The following is a 19865-nucleotide window of genomic DNA, read 5'->3' as shown; positions in this document are numbered from 1 at the left end:
GGGGAAGGTGAAGCATGGCTGGAGAGGAATACAGTAAAGCGCACGGAGCGGAGGAGGCAAAACACTCATTAAAACAAATAGTGAGCTACAGAATGCAACCCCTCACCTTGAAAACACTCTGGATTTTCCCTCTCCTAAATCTCCAGGGCTCTGGGATGGAATTGAGCGCTTAGGGCATTCTCTGAGTAAACCATTTCAGTTTTCTCTTGTCTGAAGTCGACAGGTTGGAGCTGGACAAAAAGAACTGACAGCCTGTCTCCCCCCTAAACCCAGCGTCATTCTCCCACTCCATCACGCTGTTTTCTATTTTGCCTTGAGATGTTTCCTTTTGCTTTTTGTTTTTTATATTTCCTTTGCCTCCAGCACTTACAAACTGTCAGGCAACTTTCACCATGGATTTATCGAGGGACACTCGTTGAACTTATCTGCTATTGTGATTTCTTTTTTAATAGTGCAGATGTTGTGCTCTGTTAATACCATGCAATGTGTTTAAGGCCCCGTAAAGCTGCCACTAAATCCATCAGCCATGAGAAATCCATCAGCAGGCTGCAATTTTTTTAATGGCTCTGTGATGGCCAGTGGATGGAGGCATTATGTTTTTGGGTCTTGCATCCATACTTACATCCGTCTGTCCGTATCTCTGCCTGTCCCAATGTTGTGAATGTGATATCTCAAGAATGCTGTGTTTCTTAAAATTTGGAATAAACATTTACTTGGACTCAAGGATAAACTGATTCGATTTTGGCGGTCAAATGTTTCGGTGGCCTCACAAAGTCTGTTTTACTTGAAGGTGATATCTTAAGATCAGCTTGATGGAATGTCTTCAGATTTGTGGGTTAGGGATATATACAGGTAACATTCACTTGGCGTCTAGGTCACAAGAGCTCATGCTGTTGTAAATGTAATTTCATTACATCTGGCAGAAACTGCCTTTACTTTATTAGAATTTGGTGGTCAAGGGTCAAATTCACTGTGACCCCACAAAGCAAATGTTTTGCCTTGTGAATGCGATTTCTCTGGAACACCTCAACAGAATTCTTTCAGATTTGCGACACTACTTGGACTCTTGGATTAATTGGTTATAAAATCTAAAAAAAACGTTATGTAGAGAACTACACTGGTTAGTGTAGGCAGAAAACTGTAGTGCTGTATTTCTAGTTTCTTCAGAAATGGCTTTGATCCAATATGTAAAGCTGCACATTAATTCACTGTGATTTGAATAGTTTGGATTGCAGTTTTGTTGTCATGCAGTGAGCTGACAGTCTGTTGGGCTCTGGTGGCATTGCTGTTGGAATGCATGATGGCGTGCTTGATGAAGTGGATGGCGGGTCAGCGAGGATAATGGAATTGAAGGGATGCAGGGATCAGCCAGGAGGACGCAGGAGGGGCCCGGTGACCAGGTCTTTTCTATTAACTCGGGGGGCCAGCTGGGGTGAGCAGGGGGAATCAGGCTTGGCTCTGCCCTCGCTCCTGCCTGGTTGTTAGACCCAGCTTCCAAGCTGCAGATAGGGAGAGCAAATATTGCTCAGGGGTCCAGTGGTGATTAACCCTGTGTTTTCATCAGCCTGGGCTTGCCCGATAACATTTCTTACTCCCCTACCAGAGCAGAAATATTAGAGATATGGCTCCAAAGAAAGGCTTAGAGAACTCTCATTTTGGTTTGGTAAAGTTGAAAGGAATTTACCCCTCTGTAAAAAAAAAATATATATATTGACACTGACATCTAGCCTTAGCTTTTCATATACTGTCAAGAAATTACCCTTTCTTTTAAACCCCTGCAAAAAACCCTGTCTTTTTTTTTACTCAATTTGTTGCAATTGTGATCAGAATTATCATCTCCCTTAAATGAACACAATGTTTATTTCATTGCAAAATTAAGATAAACAGAATCTCAGGGGGAGGGGGGGTTCTGAATTTAAATGGATTCCACACTAGAAAGTCAATTGTTATTACTTTCTAAAAAGAGAAATATTGCTCTTTCTCCAAAGACTCTTGAGGCCGTAAACAAGATTTCTCCCCCTGGTTTTCATTATATAAAGGCTGTAATCAGCACTCACTCACTCAGTGCTGATTATATGCCATGCTCCATCATTTTCACTTCAATACCTTAAAGAACAATTCAGAGGGCCGTGATTTGCTGCGTTTTTTCTCTCCATTCAAACTAATGAATTAACTATTGTGCATAAACCATAGTTGTTGATGACATTGATTTTAAAGTCATTTACAAAGAAGGTGCATATTTCTCTAGGTTTTTGTTTTTTCTTGCATATGATTCTCTGAGTGATGTTGTTTTGCTGCTGTGCAGGTCTCCGGTCTGTCACCTGGAGACAACCAGACCCCAGGACTGCTGCTGGCTCCAGGGGTGAGGTGGGGACAGACGCCCATCAACCAGCTCACACCGTGGGACACCGACGAGCCCCCTGCCAAGCAACATCGAGACAGCGAGCCCACCGGTAATGAATCTCTCACACACGCACGCATGCACGCAAACACACACACACACACACGCATGCATAAGTTCTGACAGGCACCTTCACACATCCACTGGTTCCACATGATGTGAGCTTAAGGTGATATAAGTTTTACATCATCTGTATGCCTGCACATGGCAGATGTATCCATGTATGTGGAGCACTCACTTTCACACACACACACACACACACACACACACACACACACACACACACACACACACACACACACACACACACACACACACACACACTTACCCGAGACTGCTCTGGCCATCTACGCTAGCATCCAATGCTAATGAGGCATCTTGGCTGCCTTGCCCTAGATAAAATACATGCTTGCCTCCACAACATGCATACTTTACATATGCAATCATGCAGAATGCATGTCCGCAAACGCCATCTTTACATAAAGCAGACTAAAAATGCACAGAATTATAGAAACATTATAAGAAGTCTAAAAAAGAGTAAAAATATAAATCTATGTTGTTCCCTCATCAGCCCTACACCCTCTCTCCACTGCCACTCTGCTGTCGTTTTATTGTCCTTGTTAATGTTATTGTGTCACTAACTGAAGCTGATTTAGTCTAAAGTAAACCTATGAACTGAAACTCTGAAAGTCCTCCAAATGATCTCCACCAATTCTAATTTAGATGTCGGCCTTATTCTGTTCATCCCACTTTAAAACATGTACAAAGCCCGACACTAACGAGTTAAGCCAATGTTGAAGTTTTTTACTCTTATTGTAATGAACTCATCCAGAATGGGTCTGCCCTCCAGCAGTTACTTTCCTTCCATTGCCTTTCCTGCCTCTGCCCCCTGCTCATCACAAATGTCTCATTCAAGAATAACGCTGGCGCGAAGCTTGTTCCAGTGGAAATTCTGGCTCAACGAATCCAGATTGCAGACAGCTGTTACTCTGTGGCGGCAAAGCATCACTCTGAAAACACATTTCAACTCAGCTACTGCCTTTTCAGCTTGCCTCCTAATTATAACTCCGACATCTTACATAGCCATGAGGAGCCTTTGGAGGTGCTCTTTTGACGGAATGATGTGGTTGTGATAGTAGGAACGTGGCGCTCTGTCTTTGCCTCCTGTGGTTGTGCGCCCCCCTGCTGTGTGGCCACAGTCCCCTGCTGTTTGGCCACGGCCCCCCTGCTGTGCATTGAGGGCCTGGCTGAATTGGCCTTGGCGTTGTGGAGACCTTATATTGTGTAAGTGAGCCCTCCCACACACACACACACACACACTTCAGCTTGGATTGAGGTGCGAGCAGAGTGAGATGTCACCGACCCGGCACGCTGTCGCTCGCATATGACACTCAAATCCGAGCATAGTGTTGCATGTTGATTTGCGTGTGTGCGCTATTCCGAACTGTGACTGGCGTTTGCAACGAAGCCAGCTCCTTTCCACACTTCACTGAGCTGTGTTGCCAGGAAGTTCTCTGCCAACTGTGCCAGAATTAATCAACGATTTCTTTCAATGGAAACTTCACTGTTGTGTCGGTTGAAGAAAGTTTGCCTTTGGAAGAGAAGTTTTGTTTGAACTTAAGTCTCCTTGTACGAAAATAGTTTGATTCCATGTTTTGGACTAAAGTCAACTGAGTAAATACATGAAAAAAATGAAGACTTTAAGCACACTTGCCACTTTAAGAAACCATGTTAATTCTTAGATCCAAGTGACAATCAAAACAGTTATGCACATGTACTTTGCTTTGTTGACTTTGCAGGAGATGCCTATACATTTAGGTCAATGTCATCATAATGAAATAGTTTCCCTAATTATTTTTTTCTGCTAAAAGATTGAGGACAAGAACATTGAAATGGAAGATACATAGAATATGTATGTATTAATTTCTATTGAATACCATCGCTGAAGTAAAACCTTGACTGATTATGTGACATGAATATATTATATCATTTGACTATAACTCACTTGATCATAACACTTTTTATCAAGATGAGCTACCAAAGAGAGCAAGTGAAATACTGTGTTGGCGCTGATAAGCTCAATGACATAGAATAGTTAAGTTAATAGAAAACTTAATTGGCGTCTCCTCTCGAGGCTCCCGATCCCACCCTCTCCTCTTTCTTTCTTTTCTTCTGTTGCTCTATATCGCTCTCTCCCTCTCCATCCCTCTATTGTATTGGTTAGTATTATGAATAACGTGGGCTAATTTCTTTTTTCTTACTTAGTTTTTTTGCATGCTGTGATTTAGCCTTTGGCCTGTTGGCAGACTGATAGGTTATTTTTGGAGCTTGGACTATGGCAGGAGGAGCAGAGGGAGATGGGGGAGTGAGCAAATCAGAGAGGAAGGGAGGGAGGGAGTGGGCGCTCAGGTCCAATATGGCCACGTCTTCCCAGCACACCCTCAGCATCTAACGCCTCAGGGTAGGGAAATGATTGGCTCAGAGTGTCTGGGTAAACACAGGCTCCAACGCAGATAATAGTGCAGACTGCCACATGCACTGAGCAAGTATACTTTTGGAAAAGCTTTTGTTCGTCCAGTGGAAAAACAAATATTTCAATCTTATTAGAGTGTTGATCTTGTGAGCAGATCTGCACATTGCCTCAAATATTTTCTGTTTTTGATATTAAGTCACGAGTGATAAACAAACTTTGACCAAAGCGGAGCAGCAGTTGTGGTGTGGAGTAAGACAGTTAAGCTGGAGTCTGTTTTCTTCCTCTATTTAATCAAATGATTCCATATTTTGAATCAGAACCCTGCATTCATTTTCTTTGGTTTACTAAAATACTAGAGAATTAAATTGACCTCCTCTTTGTCATTGCTTTACCAACCTACTTACCATCATGCTAACTGTCAGTCTGTGGACCAAGCTTAACATGTCGTCTTACAGTATCTATCCCGCCAAATCTTTTTGATAGTTTGATTCTTTTTATTTCACCAGACCGGACTCACAGACATTCATGTGTCACTGTCACTCACTTCCGTCATGGCAACAACATTGATAGAATCACTTCCTCTTTAGCAATTTAATTACAGCATTAGTTTTTTTCTGCTGCAGTGCTTTGTATCAAATTACAGAGCTTTTATTTTGAGTTGTGAACTTTGTGGTCTGAAGATTGTGTAGTTTGCTTAACAGACCTCTGACACACCTGACATAAGATTTATGAGAATATAACAGAATTTCAGTTAGTTACCTAACACTCAACAATAATAAAGGAAATTCTGTTCAATTTTATGAAAAACATTTAATATAAAATCTTTACAGCAGATAAACCGGGTAGGATGGACACAAAGTTTTCTAACTTTACTCTGCACCTTAGACTGTTTATAAAAACTTCTGCACACAACGTCCAGCACACAAATAATAAAAAAGGACAAGTAATAGTTCTAAAGGAGCATTCATAGCATTAATACTGGATAAGAAAACAGGCCATTCTAAGATTGTCATTCAGTCAACAGACCTCTGAAATAGATATTTAGAATGGGCACTGCACTTGCCGTGTAAAAGTTAATTAATTGATTATTTTCTATTTGTCCTTCAGGTCCCGGGTCCTGGGCTGCACCAGTAGCAGCGGTGAGCCAGCCCAGCCTCCTGCCCCACACCTACGCCCTCCCTCAGCCGCCGTCCTTCAACCACAGTGTGACCGCGCAGTCGCCGATCATAGGAGTAACCGCATCCATCCAGACACCAGTGCCCCCGCAACACCCGCTCATGACCGCCCACTTTCAGCTGACGCCGCAGTCGACACAGCAACCGCCCTCGATGGTCCTGAGCATGCCCAGCCAGCCTCTGTACCCCTCGGCTCTGCCCACCATTGCAGCATCCGCCCTCGCTGCCCAGGCCAACCACGTGGTTCACCGGAGCCCTCACAGCGTAATGGGCAACGGCCACCTAACCTCTCACCTCATCCAGCCCCCCGCCCTGCCTCTGACCAATGGACAGGCAGCAGCAGCGCAGGTCCAAAACACAGCTGCAGACAATCAGGACGGTCCTAATGGGCTGCAAATGCTGCGGACAGTCGGGATGGGGAAGTACGAGTTCAGTGACCCGGGACATCCGAAAGGTAAGCACAGCCAGCCTCAGCTAACGCTCTTGGCACAGGAGGCTTTCATGATGTTTTTTAGAATTGCTCTCCTCCAGATATGGAACCTGTCATGCCAAACTTTCACAGGCTAAATCAAAGCAGATCTGCTTTGCAATCTGAGCTCAGAAGGGAATCCAAGTAGGTGTCAGGTATTAAATCAATGTAGTCTTAGCTCTCTATTCCTCATGACCTGCCCTTATGTAAGGCCTTGCTGGAATGAAATACATAGGCCTCTGCCCCCTGCCTGTATACCAGAGCAGCTTTGATGCCAACAGTCATAAACAAGGCCACAAACACTCAGAGCAAGGGGTTGTTAAAATACAACTTGCAACCAGAGCTAATTCATAGCTCCTCCAAGGTCACAGAGTAGGGAATTTCACCTACTGTGGCACAGAGACATGTGCAAGGACCCTGTGGATCCTAACACGTCTTAAATTTACTTTTTGATATTCAAGGTCTTAAAATATTTGGAAAGGTAAGGGGGAGGCATTACATTTGCTCTGGGTATTTTATATTCCACACCAATGACCATCTCTGTAACATTCAATACCTAGTTGATTGTGACTGTAGTAGGGTGTGGGGCTGTGATCTGCATTTTAAAATGGGATTGTGATTATCCACCTTTTGATATGACTGGCGCTAGATAAAGTTTTGCAAACATTGAGTTGATTGCTGCGTGTGTGTGTGTGTGTGTGTGTTTTTTAATTGTAACCTTATTTCAGGATTTGTATTGTGAGCAAAGTTTCACTGGTAATTTTAGGAGCAGATGCAGAGGCAAGAAAGAAATATGTGAAGCCTTTATAATGACCTGGTTTTCTGCTTTAATTCACCATGAGATGCAATCTGATCTTCATCTAAGTCACTAACAAACAACCGAAAGTGTAGACAAACATAATGTGCTTCATCTAATAACACGCAAAGAAGTAATGATCTTTTGTGTCTTTTCTAAATACCCAGTGGGAAAGTGTGATAGATATATACATGGAAAAGTGAAATAAGTCTATGTTGCAGCTGTCAGCAGTGTGTACCACAAGGTGTGAAAAAATGTATAGATGTATATCTACTATAATATTGCAATGGATGATTGCTTTAAACATCAACCTTTAACATGAATTTACTAGATCTGGAAAGAGTATTACATTTTCTTTGTTTGGGTTTGAAAAGAGTCTTTAAATTTTAGTTTCAAAAAGTGAGCCTGCAGTATTTCCTATAGTGGATTCTTTGAGAAGAAGTACATGTCGTTCTGGTTACACAAAGGCAGCATCTTATATTGCTGCTGCTCGGAAATTGCTTGAAAGTGTGTCAGGTTTATCTTTTCACCACTCATAGTTGGGAGGCTCACAAGGCCTACACTAAACACAAGGCAGGAAGAGCTTTCAGTCCCTGCCCTCACATCTCTCTCGAAATCGTTTGAAGCCTTGTTGACTCGCACCGTGTTTGTGAAGGTGCTCCGCCGCTCCGGCTTCATGCCTGCGAGTCTGTGAGCCGTAAATTGGTGTTTGGTTTAACCTTGGAGTTTATGACGCAGGGCGCGGGAAACAGATGCTCGCAATCCCCCAACCAATTTTCGCATTTAATGAAGCTTTTAATTTAGGTTTAGATTGTTTTCTTTTTCCTGACTCATTTTGATCAATAAAATGTGTGCAAATGAACTTGTAGATTGCAAAAAAGCAATTATTTTGGGTGGGCTGCCTGAGATATATTGAAATCAGGTAGAATTGGAAACAGATAATTAGTTGAGCTTGTCGGCTCGGTCCGGTCTCTGTCGAGTGAGAGCTAGAACACACTGTCGTGGTACATTAACCATGTTCATGTCAGAAATTGTTGACCTTCCACTTACAAGCAAAAGAATCTGGAGCTTCATTTTAATTATAGTATTTATAAAGACCCATTTGAAAGGAAAGGAAACGATGCAGGATTGTTAAACTGCAGTGGCATTGCAGTGATTCATATGGTGATAAATCTATTACATTCGGTTTGTATGGTTACTTTTTGTAAGCTGTTGTATTTCAAATGCAGGAGGGAAAACATCCCTGCGTCAATTTCTCGACATCATACATACTTGAAACCTGGTGCAGCCTTCTATGAAGGTCAAACTGCAAATAGAGGCACTTGAATCTCACATCTCGTCCACCATTTTTTTCATCGCTGTTTACCAGTGCATCGACATTAGTGAACATGCCATTGGGGTAATATCACAAGGACAGTAGAAACAGGTAAAATGTTGAGCGCTAGCAAATTCGCAGCCATGACGTCTTTCGGGCAGACCTGCCTGCTGACAGGAATACTTAACTGTGCCGCTGTAATAACAACAATGTCACCCTGCATGACCTTCCCCTTAGACTCCGCTCACTGCTGTTGTTCTGTCTCTGCATTCTTATCTTTCTGATTATCTGTCTGCTGCTTCCTGTCTCTTTCCTTCCTTTCCTTCTGCCTTATCGCCCACTCCAAGAAGTCACAAATCCCAAACTCCCACAGGTCTTATGCATTCTGTTTCAAATCAATTAACGCTGCATATCTCTGTGGCAATGGGCGCCTACTGTTCTGCTGCACTGACATAGTGGTAAAATATGGAGGGCAGAAGCCCCCGCGACCTGCATTCTGGCTCGCTTCTGTTACAATTATCTTGTACCTGCTGCCGACGTTTTTCTGCACAGACTTTTCAAAAAGAAGAGACCAAAACAGAAGTAACGGGAGAAGAAAAGGGAAAAGACATCTGCAGTGTCTGCAGGTTAGAGGTCAGTGTTTCTGCAGTCCTCTAATGAGTGAGGTGAGGTCAGTGAATCTGATCCCAGGGCAGTGATTGCGGATTTTGCTCACATCAGGTATAAAATTATAGGCAGCAAATGAAGTCAGAGGATACACACACACACACACTGGTAACAAACTGACTTTATTTTTCTTAAGAATTTATTTCAGTAAATTGTAATAAAATTGATCATATTGTCCAGTGCAGCAAACTTCACAAAATAAACAATCCTGCATTGGCAAAAACCTGCAAGTGCCCACACATACCAAGATCCATCCCGGACTAGATCCGTTTCCCGTCATTAGTCAAATCTGGACCCGCCCCAACCCGGTAACATACAACCTAACCAACCCGACGCCCTCACATATGTCACTCACATAAAATGGGTTATGACCTCCTTGTCCTCTCGTTTTGGTGGTTGAGTTGAGTTCTTGAAAAAGAATCTGAATTGCTTCTGCAGCTGCTCAATCAACGTGTTTCCTTTTAACTGTGGCTGTACCTGTGAATTTATATAAATGTCTTTTTTACCCGTTACACAACTTTACCTGCGGGTACCTGACCAGAGGCAGGACTCTGAACTGGGCACCAAAGAGCTTCTGGGGTTAAAAATAAATGGGGGACACTTTGCTTGAATAGCTGATGAATTATTATCCTGCAGTAGCTCTAACAAATGCTGTGGCCAGGCATTCGTCAACATGAGAAGTGTGTCCGTTAGGCCCGTGGTTGTTTGCACGCCATGAGACTGCACTGTAGTACTTTCTTGTGATGGTCAAATCTTGGTCAAGCGTCTCACGTCTGGGGGTTTTCAGCACCAACTATTTGATGAACAGTTTAAACACCAAAGCCGCTACTTGGATGATTGTGTTGCTGAATGAACAAAAGTTTGAGCCAGCAGACACAGCGCTCGTAAGCACTGCTGTGCTGTTGAGGTTTTGTGGCTCTTTTTTTTTTTGATGGTAAAGGCCTGGATCTTAGAGAAGCTGACAGAGCTCTTCCTCCCATAATCCAGCTGCGCATGTACGCGCGTTTGTGCACGCACACTCGCGCACAACTTCTTGGGTGTGACTGCATGGATGTTTGGTCAGATGTCAGCTTCACAGCCTCAGAGCCAAGCACCACAGTGACAGAAATCACACTCCGTGTTTGATTTGGCTTTCCCTTCAAAGGGAGCAATTTGTCTTCGCTCTGCATCAGTGGGCACATCAACAACTGTGTGCTCCTCAGTCTGCGTGGCTCTGTGTGTGTGTGTATTTGTCGTATTTGTCTGTGCTTGTGTTTACTGTGTATGTTGTGTTTGTGTACGTCTGCGCACATGCCATATGTTTGTGTGACCATGTGTGAGGATTCACACAGTGCAGCTTGAAGGCAGCTTTAACCTCATCACCTACTGAGATATGTCAGTCACTGAGCTGTGATCTGCCTACCTGTTTTCTCCATCCACAGCAGGGCTTTTTCCTAATACCTGCCTGTCACAGTGCAAACATCAAAGTACTCGCCATCTTGCCGTCTTGTTAATTTCCCTCACACCACCTACTCCTCGTACATTTTCTCTTTATTTCCCTCAACCTCGGTTTTTATCATAATAACAGGATTTCACCAAGCTAACACACACTTAAGCCCCTTTTCCACTGGTCAAAAAATCCACTAACACCCATTAACATCTGGTTCTAGTCTGCAATGGGATTGGATTCAATCGACATTCACTCCTGGGTAGACACAGGTTTTTCATCAGCTCTGATTGGCACTGATGGAAACGTGACACCCGGCTGAATTTGCTAATTTGTCAAGGCGCGAGATGAGAGAGCCACTCAGTTTCCAGTGCATTTGTGACGTCAAACATGATACACCGGGGGGGGGGGGGAAACTGAAAGACAAAGTCCTCTAATGGCAATGGGAAAGGAGTCAATCACATTTTCTTAGAGGGTTTGAAAAACCTGCGTACACCTGCTTCTTTTAGTGTGGATGAGGTATTAAATAATCTTTCCACATCTGTAGCTCCATCCACAGCTGTGACGACTGTCAGCAACTGTTTTGTGAAATGTGGGAGGACTGGTGTTGTTGTAAGAGACGCACAAAAAAAAGAAAGAAAACAAAAGAACAGGACACAGGAGGAGGCGAGAGTAGAGGAGAGAGTGTGAACGTCAGAGAGAGGGAGATGCTGAGAGCAGATTCTCTGTGTGTCTATTGACCAAGTCATTAAAATCGATGGCTGTCCTGATGAATATCTGCCGGGGGAAGCTAGTGCCGAGCTCAGCAGGGGCAGACTCGCTCGCTGCAAAATGTGATTGAGCACCATTTAAAGGCAACTCATGACCGGAGAAAACATATTAGTAATCAAAAGGAAGCTATGATTTGCACACACACGCGAGCCTGTTTTTCTAAGTTTTACCGCTGTTACACCATGCCAGCCACTCAAATAATATTTTTGATATTGTTTTCCCAGACTCGTTTAAGCTTGGAGCTGAGACGACTGCTGGGAGCTGTGGTTGGCTGAAGGCAACTCTCTTCCTCTTTTTTCCTTTTTGTAAATGCCTAAAAATAAGTAGCTGTTGGAATACAGTCACTGCACAGGTTGGACGGTCTCGCTGAGAATGTAGTTTCAGATCTGTTGGGCCACCTGCTGCAGCACGGAGCATGTGGCTCCTCGCCTCTTTTGTCAAACATCATTTTAATGCTTCCCTCCTCCTCTCTGCCCTTTACTGGCTTCTTTCTCTTCTCTCTCTCCCTCACACGCACATGCACGTGTGCGCACGATCACAGGGGGGCTCTCACGCCAGTACTAGAGGGGGGGACACTGGTTGCACTCCTTCACCATTGCACACATCAAGCAGCACCCAGCAGCACCCAGCCTCCCCTCTCTGCCCAGGAAGTTCATCTTCCAGTCAGCTCACATCAGCCATCATCTGGGGACCGAGCTGCTCCGGAGCTGCTAGTGAATGCAATTAAGATGCCTTGCCGAGTTAAGATCAGTGTTTTTCTTTAGCTATACGGCGAGACTGGACTCTGTGCACCCAACGCCGCCTCAGCTTTCCTCCGCTGTAACTGCTTCATCTGCCTCATCTTCCCTATTCAAACTTCAAATTAAATTATGCATTCATTTTTGTTTGTTTTGGACAGAGCATATTGGCTCTGTGGAAACACTGTCCACCGGCATATTGGTTCTTCAGCCGTTATTGCTGCAATATTGCAGCTAAGTGAGGAAATTAGAGATCACCAAATTAGTACGATAGTGACTGTTTACAAGGCCAGACTGTGTGTGCTGGTGTTATTTGATTAAAGGAGATAACATACCTGCTTTTTCAAGACTTAAGGTCTTAACGCGCCAATTCTGTATTTGGGGAGTTTTTTAATCCATCTTCCAGTAAAAATTGTCACACACAGACACATTGCACTCAGAGTTGGATGCGTGTCTATCCGCTCTGAAACTTCGCAGTAGAAGATACGAGCATTTTGCGGTCCAATCACTTACTGAAAAAATAGAAAGTAAACGTTGGATTGATCAATCTTGAGAAGCCGTCAGAAACAAGGAGAATTTCATCTTCTCACAGAGGAGCTGTAAAATTATCCTGATTGCTTCCAAGTCTATTTCAGGATGCCAGTGGTCCAGTTTGATATGCTTCCAGCACTCAGACTGCATATCAAAAAGAAGGATACAAATATCTGTAATCCAGATGATCCCAATCCCTCATAAAAAAAATATTTTTGACCCAGATTTAGCCCACACTGCCACACTGTTATCTGGCCCACAAAATATGTGCTGATTCCATTACACCTCACTGGGGTTGTCCACTTCAATCTGGGCCACAAGTAAGCCATGTCTGCATGTCAACTAAAGATGGCCAAAATTAGTTTTGTGCTATTTGGGCCGTATTTACCATTGACCACATGGGCCACTTTAGGATCTCACTTTGCCTGGAGCACCGAATGTTTGCCAAAAAAGGCCCAGACTTGTTTTGGGATATTTCAGCCACATTTGCTATTTTACAAGTGGGCCACTTTAGACTCACATCCATTTTGTCGGGGCCAAATGAAGACCAGAAGTGCTGCATCATTGGCTGAGGTGGACCACAACAGCCCAAAAAACTCTCTGAACGCATGTTGCCAGATGCAAAATCAAGCAATTCCAACCCATTGTGGAAACTTTAATGGACGAAGGTTTTGGAGACTTGATGAGCAAAGACCTTTAATCAAATCTTATCAAAGGCTGTTGTTTATAGTTTTACCTTGTTACATGTTTATGATGTTACTACAAGTAATAGTGACACACTCAGTTTGCATATCTCTCACCATGGTGATATTTGTCGACTAAAATAGCTGCAGTTATCAAGGAGCCCACAGTGGTATCAGTATTATTAGTGGTGCATAAATATTCATATTGATTCAACCACAGGAACACACTGTTAGCATGACAGGCTGTTCAAACCAGTTATTAAAAACACAGCCAGTTTGTGATAGCCACACTGAGACCATTAATCATATCATGCACATTAATTAAACCCTCCCCTTTTTCTCTCTCTCCCTCTTCCCCGTCTCCATCTCTCTCTCCTCCTTGATAGAGTGCAGACTGCATCCTCACTGCACAATGTCTTTCACTAAGACAAATATACTGAAATTGGTGAGAGGGATGTTTTCTTTGTCTTAATTTTTAATATCAAATATGCTGACTCGGATCAGCGTACACGCAGAATGAGCAGTGGCAAAATTAATTAAAGCCAACACGGTGTTGCGCTGGGTGATGATATCTTAAAGCTATCCACATCAGGATTAGCTAAAGCAGAACTTGGGTTATTATGATTCCAAAACAGGCTTAACTTGAAATATGAAATGCATGGATTTTCATTTGTGTTTTTTTTCTATCTCTCTCTCAGTGTAAATTCTTAATTCTAGATAACTTCAGTAGGAACCGAAATTGGATTCATGAGCGCTGAGAATGTTGCAAATTATTAATGAGGCTGAAATTTATTCCAGTCACTGTGGACTCAGTATATGCACAGGTAATTCTCTTAAATGAATACATGCAGTATGATGGCGATATGCTTATGAGTAACCTTGGCATACCAGTCCATAAGGGGCCTATATATTGATGGTATTGACTCAAACATCTCATTTTAGAGCGGCGGGAGTGGTCTGGAGACCGCTGAGCTCCTTGCTCGGATGTAGCCGAGCAGCAACCTGACGCTGTCTCTTTAACTTTCGCTAAGGATGGCTTCCATTGAGATGTCTAACTGTTTTCTAGTACCGTTCGGCCTCTCAGGAGAGAGCGGGGAAAAGGGAGAGGGAGGGTAGTAGCAGCAGTGTGTCATAAGCACGAGAAAGGAAAGCTGCTTGCCCTCGTTCTTTCTCTCCCTCGTTATCGTATTTTAAAGGAGAGGAGCCCCCGCCAGGAGCCCCATACATTACATCCCCCCGCAGTTAATATAGGGATGGTGGATAGCTCATTAAGATTGATCATTCCTCGTCCACCTCCGCCATACTGAACGCGGCGGAGGCTTCATTAATCACTGGGATTTGGAGATAAAGCTCAGTGGCGGCAGCGCAGTCACAGGACCTGGAGCCTGACAGCCCGGCTGCTACATGCATAATCACAGACGCGGTGCAGCCAAGGAGCAGCAGGCCCGGCTCTCTGCCACGCTAGAGGGGGCACCGTATCTGCACCTCCCTCCCTCGTGCTCTCCTCAAACTATACTCTCCTCCCTCCCTTCCTCCCCACCTGTCCTCTTCACTGCAATTGTCTGTCTGTTGATTTCACCCCCACCTCCCACTCCTGACGTCACCACTCCTGTGCTGTCGTCCCCCAGCATCCTCTCCTTCCCCACCACCACCCCAACATCCACCTGCTTCTCATACCCTCTTATAGCCTCTGCTTTTTTCTTCTCCCTTTTCACTCTTTTCCTCGATATATTCCTTCCTTACTCTATCTGCCACCTGTTCCATGCTTCTGTAACTTCTTTCTGCTTCCTCTATTAATGCTGGAGTTGTTAGCCATTTCTCTAATAGCCTGTTTTGTTCTAATGCCTCATTTAGCGAAGTGGCAGAGGAAAATTTACGAGAGGGAAGAATTCAAAAGGAAAAAACGGTAAAAGTCCAGGTGGATATTTTCATCTGAATCATCCCATCAATCTGTCTCTTTTGCCTTATTACCCTCACAAAACGTCTGCACCTTTTTGTCCAGAGCCACCTCCAGCTTGTCGAGCATTGTAATTACTTTTATATGAAATCTTTATGACTCTGTTTAAATCACCCTGCTACTGTTTAAAGTTGACATCCACGGATGCTTCAGGCCCCATTTGTCTATCAAAGAATTGAAAATACGAGTTTTGTCTTTAGTCCTTCCAGGTTTATTTCCATAAAATTTTGCGTTCATGAAATAAACAGGATTCTCGCTTAACAATCAATATGAGTGCTGTGTAAGATTTTAAAGAGGAGTAACTAACCACTCAATATGGATTTCTTGCTGTGATCACATCTCTGCTCATTTATAATATCTATTGTAGACAGGTGGAGGTTCGAGATAAGGTTATTTCCTTTCCGCTGCTTTTCTTTCCCTCTATGACACTTTGTTATGCTGTTTCGTGCTATGAATTAAAAAGCAAATCAAAAATATTATTAATTTGAACAACCCTTGACACCGACACTGGGTTGTATGATAAACTAAGCATCTCTGAGGAAGCCTGCAGTGTTTCTTTTAGTTTTCAGGTGTTTTTTTTGTTTTGTGGCTCTTTTGTTCAACTGAGCTGCTATTTCTGAAGCAATTAACCCTGTTGTTTCTTTATATCATAATCAATTTTGGAAGAAAAACTCAGTTAACTGTAAGTAGAAGTGATATTATAATGATACACAATGATAGTATTATCCAAAAAATTAAGTTGTACACCTGAGCAGTATGTGCTGCAACGGAGGATGCTTGGTTATATTACTTGATTGATGTCTAAAATGGAGAACGCTTGCAAACATAATTCAGATTGTTAGCTAAATTATTGGATGAGTGGTAGGAGAGTTGCTAAATGTCATGAATCAATAGTTTTAACTAGCTAGATATATTCATAGAGCTCAACACTGCAGTTCCAGGAGAACAAAATCCTTCATTTTCTGAATAGACATTTTGATTATCAGGACGTACTACAAGCTAAGAGACTGCGAATCTCTGTATGATATCAACTGTTTTATGAAAAACATGTTTTATTCAAGGAGAAATACTACACCACCCATAATTCTCCAGTGAAATAGTAACAATTATGATGCTGGAGCTCGGTGTTACCATTAAAATATTTACCATGGCCGTGAAAATCATGTCAGCTGTGATTGACCCTACCCTATGAAAAGCTTTATACATAGATGCAAGATAAAACTACAATATATTCCAACACTATATTAACAATAAAATAAATAGAAATTCAAGAGGAAGGGCACCAACTTGTCGGAAAGGAATCATTTGTAATGATTTATGGGATGCACAGCTCTGTCACTCATGCAAAATTACAGTGCCTTCCCCTTTTTTCCTTTTTCCAATATATATTTGCTTCGCATCAACTGTTTAATGGTCACGATTCCTCTCTTAGCTGGTTGACCTGGTTCCTGGCTTGAAACTCTTTTTATGAGTATTTCCTGAAATGTCAATGGAGAAAGTGGGAAATTTACTTCCACAACCAGAGCTGGTTTAAAAGTGAGCAGCCACCTTTCCAGTCAGATGGTTTACTGATGGTAATGGACAAACAATTGAAACTGTAATGGGCAGCAAGCTAAGGCAAATTTAACCAAAGCAAACACTGACAGTTCAAGTGGGTGAAAAAGACATTACACCAAAACTGTTTTGTCAGATGAGTTTAAAATACTGTTATTGTATATGGTTTAAGTGCTTAGACTATATGTATATATATATAGTTTAATCTATAGCAACTATACTTGTTTCATACGCTTTTGCTTTTGTTTCATCTGTAATTTTAATAAAGTGGCAGCGTAAGTACCTCCTAGATACATTTTACTCAGACATGGCACTTGAGTAAATTGTTTTTTCTTCAGCATTTTTAAGGAAAATTTAGAGTCTAATTTCAATCTTCTCATGTACATCTGGGCCCCATCCCAAATTTTAGAACACTGACTGCTGAATGTGTTGCCTGCATTTGTGATGAAGTGTGACACAGTTGCTCAGAGCATATCGTGCATTGAGTATTCGGGAGAGGTCTCAAACTGGACCAGTGCCATTTGCCTCCATGAGACGTGCATAACCCTCGGTTACGTGGCAGCAAATTGATTTGTGTGTCAAGAAGTGTCAAAGCGAATGTATGTTACACCCTCAAACGGGCCTGAATCTCAAACACCTAATGTCAGGGGCTATCTAATATGACAAGATTAATTGCCCCGAGTCAAATGTCGATGTGTTATTCCGCGCATCGTCCATGAAATGGGTAGTAATGCATTATCAATGAGGCTGAGTGTAAACACAGCAGATGTTGCGCAGGAAGCCGGTCAATATCGAATGTTTTTTCTCTTAATAAGGAGCCATAATTGCACCAGGGAAGGAGCTCAGGATCCAAAACAGCAGCAGATGTGCAGTACCATCTCAGTAAGAAAAAAAAATAGTCCAGAAGTTGTTCAGCAGCATTAGTTTGCTAATGTTCACGGTGTGCTCTCCTGTCCAAACTTCTTTCTCACGTAGAAACTTTTAAATGGGTTTGATAATGTATGCAGAACATCTAATAAATACTAATGACAGGACCTGACATTAGCAAGAATGGCTCCCCTCTCCAAGTCATTATTCCGCAGATTTAGCAACTGGCTCGGCATGTGAAGATACTGTATATAACTCCTCTGTGACACGGACAAATGATAATGGCCTGGATTGCAATCAAGAGATCTTTGTAGGCTAGTGCTGCACTCTGTAAGCTAAATAGACTTGAAGCTTTCGCAGTAAGATAGACCAGGATGAGATGTCGAAACAGTAACATGTTTTTGCCATATTAAGTAGTGCTAGAGGCTGCAGCTCTGAATAATAGTGTTGGGTACTATCACTATTCTTCTCCTGTAGTTGCATCCACTCTCTCTCACACACAGGCATTGTTTTCTTATGTAATGCAGATGACCGGACGGCAGGATTTTTACAAAAAGAGGACTGTTTGAGAGAGTTAAACTTAGATTATAACTTTAGAAGAACACATCAGCCACACGTAAGCAGCGGAGCATGCTGGACACAATCAGAATTTGTGGGGCAGCGCATTCGTCTAATGGACTGTTTTCTGTCCCCGAGGAGGGAACGAGAGCGGCAGATGGAAAGAGGAGAGAAAGAGGGAGGCAGGAATGAAAGAAAGCGCAGACAAAGAGAAAAGAAAAAAAATCTGATGAAATGCAAAGATTACTCGCCTGACTCCACCGTAGGCCTGGGAGCTCATCTCAGGTGTGCACTCTGCTGCGAAGGCTCCCTCATACAACCTAACCCTGCCTCTAACCTTTCTGCTTGGGCTGCTGTGACTTTCACAAAGTTACACAGTAAACACATTGTCTTTGGGGAGGGAGGGGTATGTGACATTTATCTTAAGGCCACGCTGGTGACATGGGAATTTTTTGTTGTTGTTTTTGTTTCTCTGGTTGTCGTGGTCGGGTCGTGCCTCCGTTTCGGGTCATCTCGGCCACAATGTCGCCCGTAGAGACCCAGTATCGCACATGTGCAGAGCACGTAGGGAATGCAAGCAAACCAAGCCCATAAACACTGGCGAGGTGTAATACAAGACGGCATTGCTACATTCTCTCACACACACTGGCATCTGTCTTCAGCCACCAGTGCGTGCCTGAATGTGAAAGGTTACATGAGCAGGCTTTTGGTTTCGTGGAGGAGAAAGTAACTTTAAACTTTTAATTAGTGCACAAGTGGAGTTAGCACTTTGTTTTATTTCAGGTCTGTTTGTACTTTGAATATTCAGAAAGATGAAACCGCTTGGCAGGTATTGTATTTCAAAAATGGCAAAAACTAGCAGCCTATTTTAAGTATTAGTTCAATCAGAACTTTGCACTTTTAAAATGTTGACTGAAATAGACCCTAAAACTAAATAATTTTAATAGTGATTAACTTAAGCCCCTTTTTCCAAAAACACCAGCATCTAAGAGCATCTGACTTTTCCCTGCAATGGGAATGGATGCAGTCAGCATTCCACTCCCAGGTCATATGGCTCTGCAGTAGACAGGTTTTCAGCAGCTCCAGCTCAGATCGGCAGTGATGGAAACACAACTCCCAGCTGAACAGACAATTTTTTGCAAGACAGTGAAGTGAGAGAGCGCCTCATTTGTTTGTGTGTTTATGACGGCGGACATGACGCACCTTTAGAAAAAGAAAAACAGACTCATCTGCCATGGCATGCCTCTCTAATAACTGGCTCAGCCTGCTCAGTCAATGTGATGTGCGCGGTATATATGAAGGGCATCTGATTGTTTAAATATTTTAAGTACTATGTTTATTTTTCCATAGAGAGCTTTAAAAGCGTTTGGAGTGATTACTTTGTCCCACTGCCAGGTTCCACACAGGGGAAAACGACAGATGATGAAAAGCCAGAGTGGACTGACTTACCTAACTGAGGGAGGCAGACAACGTGTATTTGTTGCAG

At 42.9% G+C, this 19865-nt stretch overlaps 1 protein-coding gene across 3 annotated transcripts in view; it reads left to right on the top strand.

Moving 5' to 3' along the window:
- LOC109632380 (kelch-like protein 29) overlaps nt 1-19865 on the top strand; it is a 213193-nt gene that overhangs the window by 106165 nt on the left and 87163 nt on the right. For all 3 annotated transcript variants that reach the window (XM_020091615.2, XM_020091613.2, XM_020091614.2), the window contains 2 exons: nt 2306-2453; nt 5982-6503. In XM_020091615.2, the coding sequence (XP_019947174.2) occupies nt 2306-2453; nt 5982-6503 (670 nt within the window). The remainder of the gene's footprint in view (nt 1-2305; nt 2454-5981; nt 6504-19865) is intronic.

This window comes from Paralichthys olivaceus, chromosome 19, assembly GCF_024713975.1.
Source record: "Paralichthys olivaceus isolate ysfri-2021 chromosome 19, ASM2471397v2, whole genome shotgun sequence".
In the NCBI taxonomy this organism is placed as follows: Eukaryota; Metazoa; Chordata; class Actinopteri; order Pleuronectiformes; family Paralichthyidae; genus Paralichthys; species Paralichthys olivaceus.
This window is presented reverse-complemented; position numbering and strand designations above follow the sequence as displayed.